Source organism: Octodon degus, unplaced genomic scaffold (assembly GCF_000260255.1).
Source record: "Octodon degus isolate 3935 unplaced genomic scaffold, OctDeg1.0 scaffold00056, whole genome shotgun sequence".
NCBI lineage: Eukaryota > Metazoa > Chordata > Mammalia > Rodentia > Octodontidae > Octodon > Octodon degus.
In genome coordinates, this window is record NW_004524632.1 from 9138552 (window position 1) to 9144523 (window position 5972).

The window sequence follows — 5972 nt, forward strand, 5'->3', positions numbered from 1 at the left end:
AAAAAAAAAAAAAAAAAAGGAAAAAAATAAAAAAGAAAGAAAGAAAAGAAAAGAAAACAAGCAAGAATCAGTGCCATGCTGATGGATGTGTCTTGTTTCTGTCCTCAGAAAAGCCGGGAGAGGAGAAGTTCACACGTAAGTCTTCCCTTCCTTCCGCCACAACTTTCTCCACTCTGGTTTAAAACTCCAGTCCTCTTCTTCCCTTCTTCGTGAGACAGACCGGGAAGGTGGCAAAGCAGGTCCCAGCAGACAACTGTCCCCTACATGTCACAGGACTTCCACGGCTTAGGAAAAAGCAGCAAAGTGGGAGCTGTTGAGACGAGATGATGCCCAGGTGGTCTGATGCCTCAGATCTTTGTCCCAAGGAGCCATGGAGGCTGTCACCTGTGCCATGCTGGGCTGCTGTTTACTACCCAGCTGCTGGGTGGCAGCCAGGGAGTCCTGGAGCCACCAGCTCGTTCTGGGTGCCCCTTTCCTATCCAGCTAGCTCTTCTGTCCCTCCATTCCTGCCTCCCAGAAGCAAAGCAAGCGATGTGAGGCGGCTGGGACCTGCCACCTCCCCGCCACCCTGAAAGACAACGTGCTCACGTTTTCTTCTTTCTTATTTCCGCAGTTATCCAGGCATCTGATATTGGTAAGGAATTTTATGTTTCTCCTAAGACTGTGGCATAAAAGGTACAGGAGGTAGAAGAGGGTGGGGGCAAGGGACAGAAAGGTCCTGGAGGTTGGCGTCACTTCAAGGGAGCTACGAGGAGTGACATCTCTAGCTTGCCACCTCCATAAAGGGACAGCTGCAGGCCACACTGACCCTAGGCACAGACCTGCTGCTCCAGGCCTTCTTTGCACAGTCACTAAAGTCATTGTTATTTGTCAACTGACTCAGGAGAAGGGGAGAGAGAACTTCCCTCTCGGCCCTTGGCTGGAGGCTTTGACTCCAAAGCCAGGCAGGGTGGTGCATGCCTGTAATTCCAGGGCTCCAAGGCTGAGGTAGGAGGATCCTAGGGAGTTTGAAGCTACTTAGGATTTTTTTTTTTTTGGGGGGTGCCTGGCTCAGAATGCCCTCAGGGCATGTTTGGCTGGCTCGAGTTGTGGGGATCCAACCGCAGCAACCTGAGGCTGACTGCTTTGTTGAAGCACCCTAAAAATGGCAGAAAGATTTTTTTTTTTTTTTTTTTTGGAGGTCTGAACAGGCCCTCAGGCCATTTCTGGTTTGGCTGGAGTATCTGGGTTCGAACCAGTGGAAATTGAGCCTCACTGCTTTTTTAAGCAGACACTTAAACAACTGAGCTAATAATGGGTGGGCCCCTGAAGCTACTTAGTAGGGCTCCATCTAAAAAAAAAGAATAGCTGGGCATGGTGGCACATGCCTGTAATCCCAGCACTCAAGAGGCTGAGGTGGGAGGATCATTGCAAGTTGGAGACCAGCCTGGGCCACAAAGTGAGCTCAAGGCCAGCCTGAGCTGCACAGTGAGACCCCGTCTCAAAAAGATCCAAAAAAAGAAAACACAGGGCAAAGGCCAGTCTCCAACTGGGCAGGGCACAGGGTCTGAGGAGACCTAGGGTGATGGGCTGGCAGCCACATCTGCTGTCCTCACAGGGGAGGTGCACGAGGACTTCAAGACCCTGAAAGAAGAGGTCCGGAGAGAGACCCAGGAGGTGGACAAACTGAGCCGGGCGGGCCAGGGCTCCCTGCTTAGCTCCCTCAGCAACCTTCTGGGCAAGAAGAAGGAGCTGCAGGACCTCGAGCTCACGGTGAGTCCCCACCAGAGGCAGGAGGTGGGGGACACGGGGTCCTGCTGGCAGCAGGGTGTGGGAGCTGGTGGCCCATGGCCAGGAGCACCGGCAGTGGACACCTGCCCCAAAGCTGGCCCCCGCCCCTGTGCCTCAGCGAAGGGCGTGTGGTAACAGGTTCCCCGAGGCACCTACCTGCCCCCTCTGACGGGCAGAGGCTGGAAGCCCATGGAAGAGGCCTCTGTTGGAGAGGAGCTAGAACCTTTCCCAAGTCCAGAACCCAGGGGCAGAGGATCCCAGGAGCCCGAAACTTTTGGGACTTAATACTGCAAAAGAAAGAGGCCAGGCATGGGCGTGCACACCTGTAATCCCAACACCTGGGAGGCTGAGGCGAGAGGATCGCTGCAAGTCTGAGGTCAACCTGGGCTACAAAGTGAGTTCAAGGCTAACTTGAGCTGCAGAGTGAGACCCTGTCTTAGAAATAAATAAAAGTGGGCCGGGGTTCTAGCTTAGGGTTACAACCCTGAGTTCAATTCCCAGTACAAATAAATAAATAAATAAATAAATAAATGTAAAAGTAAAATGGAAACGAGTTTCCGTGCATTGAAGAACTCATAAGAACCAGCACTAAACGGTGCCCTTTACCCATGGGATTTTAGTTTTTTAATTTGTAAAAAATATTTTATTGATTTATTTAATTGGTACAGGGTCTCACTACATAGCTCAGACCTGTACTGATCCTTCTGTCTCAGCCTTCCCAGGGCTGGGATTACAGGCATGTGCCACCACCCCCAGTTTCGGTGGCCGGCTCGGCACACCTAGGCCAAGAGCAGCACAGTATGTGGTACCCGGGATGGAACCCGGGTCCTCGTGCTTGCCAGGCAGGCACTTAGACTGCTGAGCTATTTCCCCAGCCTACCCATGACATTTTAAATACTCACCTTTCCCCACAGCTTGAAGGGGCCCTAGACAAGGGCCATGAAGTGACCCTGGAGGCCCTCCCAAAAGATGTCCTGCTGTCCAAGGAGTCCATGGGTGCCATCCTCTATTTTCTTGGAGCCCTAACAGGTCAGTGGGAAACAGGGTCCTTACTTCTCCAGCCATAGGAATGAATCACTTGACTGAATTCCTGAGTGAATGATCAGGTGAATGCCAGATAAATTCTACTATAGTGCAGAAGTTTCTATTAAAACTGGAGGGGCTGGGGAGATAGCTCAATAGAATAAGTGCCTGCCTGGCAAGCACGGGGTCCGGAGTTCAATCCCCAGTTCCGCAAAAAATGAAAAATAAAATAAAACCAGAGGTGCTGGCGCATGCCTATCATCCCAGCACTCAGGATGCGGAGACAGGAGGATCACTTGAGCTTGAGGCCAGCCTCGGCTACATAGTGAGACTCTGTCTCGAAACACAAACAACAAATTTAAAAATAAAATAAAATAAAATGGATGCTGCTCCTAAAGAGGATTCACGTAGTCAGTGGGTGATCTGAGAAACCAGCCTTGCGAAGCAGTTGGGAAAGAACCCTGGATGAAGGGCCGGCGAGATAGCTCAGTGGACTAAGCACCTGCTTTGGCAAGCACAGGAGCCAGAGTTCCAACCCCAGTCCCACCCCCGGGCGAGCTGAGCCAGCGAGTGAGGCCAGGCGTGGTGGGGAACGCCTGGAATCCCAGCGCTGGGGAGGCTGAAGACGGGAGGATCACTACAGGTCCGAGCTGCATAGTGAGACCCCGTACCAAATATATTTAAGAAAGAAAGAAAGAAAGAAAGAAAGAAAGAAAGAAAGAAAGAAAGAAAGAAAAAAAGAAAGACGAACTCTCGATGCATAGCCTCATCTTAGTGCTGCCCCACACAGCCGCTGAGCTGTCGTCTTCTCCTGGAGCCCATCTGTGAACTCTGACATCAGAGGGTGGCGACTGCTCTGCCCCTGCCTCCCCTCCTTCCCGCCCTCTCCCCCACTTAGAAAAGCTCCGCAGTCCTTGCGTATAAGCGAAGACATTCATTCCCCTCCTAAGGCTGCGCTCCAGGCTCGGGACCTGAGCACACCCGCAGCTTCAGCAGGCTTCACGTCCTGGGCTGTGGCTCTGCGCCACTTTCTCTTTTTCCTAAGACTGCAAGTTCCGTCAGTGAGGAGAACACAGGTTTTGCTCAAGAGTCAGCCAAGGTGCTTGGTCTAGAGCAGGCACTCAGCCGTTCGGGAATGGACAGTCAGATGAATGAATGAATGAGTGAATGAATGACCAAGCAGTGCATGCTGGAATTCTGGAAGCATACTGCTTGGAGTCAGGAGTGACCTCTGCACTAGGGACACCAATGTCTTTCTCTTCTTTTTCTCTCCAGTGCTAAGCGAGGCCCAACAGAAGCTTCTGGTAAAATCCGTGGAGAAAAAGCTCCTCCCAGTGCAGCTGAAGCTGGTGAGAAAAACAGCAGATGCCCGGGAGAGCTGGGAAGGAGAGCAGGGGCCCTGGGAAGGTGCCCCTGTGGCCTGGTGGCTGATGTCCCAAGGGCCTGTGCCCCACACCGGAACTCACGTCCCTTCACTTTTCTGTCCATATTTCTTCCTTTAAAATTATTTCACATGAGGGGGCAGGAGGGTGGATTTCTGGCCATAATCTGGGTTTGTTACCTCGCTTTTGGAAGACAAGACAGAGAACCCCGACTTTGATAATCCCTAGCGTCTCTGAGTGTGCCTCCATTGATTCATCTGTACAATTGTGTTAAAAGTAAATGTACTCGCCTGTCATCCCAGCACTCAGGAGGCTGAGGCAGGAGGACCACTGCAAGGTTAAGACCAGCTTGTGGGCCGGGGAGATAGCTCAGTGGCATAAGCACAAGGTCCTGAGTTCAATCTCCAGTATCAAAAAAAAAAAAAAAAAGAAGAAGAAGAAGAAAAAAGACTGGCTTGGGCCAGGTCTCAGCTACTTTTCTCTTGCTACTGGGAGAAAATACCCAACACCCAGAATTAAGCAAGGGAAGGTTTACTTAGCTCACAGCTGCTGGAGGTGTCAGTCCACACGGCTGGCTCCAAGGCAGAGCAGCACATGGCAGAGGGCAGCCTTTCATGGCTGGGAAAATGGCAGGGAGCAAAGGGCGGAGCAGCGGCTGTGGCTGCTAGCAGTCCCATCTCCCCTCCGCACGATGAATTCAGACTATCAGCCATGGGGCGGGGGTAGCACTCACACCGATAATGCCGGTGTTGGATCACGAATTAATCCCAAACTCTAGAAGCCACCCCATGACTGCATGAGGTTTTGGGGGGACACCTAGACACAAACCATAACAGGCTACATAGTGAATCCAGCCCAGCCTGGACTGTGTAGCAAGATGATAGATAGATAGATAGATAGATAGATAGATAGATAGATAGATAGATAATGGGTGCCTAACAGCTTGCTCTGTAGTGCTGCTGCAAGACCAGATAAGGCTGAAGCATCAGTAAGGGGTCCCCATGACCTTGTGACCTATGTAGGGCAGGAAGGAAGAGCGCCTTTGGGCTCCCCCTCATGCTGCCTCTGTTCCTTGCAGGTGGAAAGCACGCTGGAGCAGAATTTCCTGCAGGACAAAGAGGGTGTTTTCCCCCTGCGCCCCGATCTGCTCTCCTCCCTTGGGGAAGAAGAACTGACCCTCACGGAAGCCCTCGTGGGGCTCAGCGGCCTGGAGGTGCAGAGAAGTGGCCCCCAGTACACGTGGGACCCAGACACCCTGCCCCGACTCTGCGCCCTTTATGCTAGCCTCTCCCTCCTTCAGCTCCTGGCCCGGTCCCCCTAGTGTCCCTTTTCTGGCTGTTTCTGGCTTCCAAAGCAAGGACCTCAACATCCCAGTGTGTTTCACAGCCACCAAGAAGGCCCCCCAAATCCTAGCTGGTCACCCCCAACAACCAACTTCCACTCCCCAGCCTCCGGGCTGCCTGTGAGTCCCAGCCCAGGCTGGTGTTAAATCCCGAAGAGGTGCTCAGCCTTTATGACTAGGGAGCTTATTCAGCAAAACTGAAGGAAAAGGAGACACATTTATTTCCAACCCTAATCCTCCCCACTTGCACTTCTAAAAAACAAGCACTAGAGGAATTGATGGAAAATACACATCAGTCTTAGGATGACATGGCTTTGGGTGTATTTCTTCAAACAGTTTATCTTATGGAATTTCTTAGTTGGGCCAGAAAAAGAAACACTCTCTCGGAGCTATAGATCCTCTGAACAGGAGCAGCTGGGAAATGCTCGGGACCTGCTGGGCATGGGAGGCCAGGC

General features: G+C 52.0%; 1 protein-coding gene across 1 annotated transcript in view; it reads left to right on the forward strand.

Moving 5' to 3' along the window:
* Gsdma (gasdermin A) overlaps positions 1 to 5772 on the forward strand; it is a 10287-nt gene extending 4515 nt beyond the window's left edge. The window contains exons 8-13 of the mRNA XM_004633880.2: positions 109 to 135; positions 614 to 634; positions 1598 to 1752; positions 2685 to 2799; positions 4069 to 4142; positions 5254 to 5772. Coding sequence (XP_004633937.1) covers positions 109 to 135; positions 614 to 634; positions 1598 to 1752; positions 2685 to 2799; positions 4069 to 4142; positions 5254 to 5496 — 635 coding nt within the window. The 3' untranslated portion in view covers positions 5497 to 5772. The remainder of the gene's footprint in view (positions 1 to 108; positions 136 to 613; positions 635 to 1597; positions 1753 to 2684; positions 2800 to 4068; positions 4143 to 5253) is intronic.
* Positions 5773 to 5972: the final 200 nt, after the last annotated feature.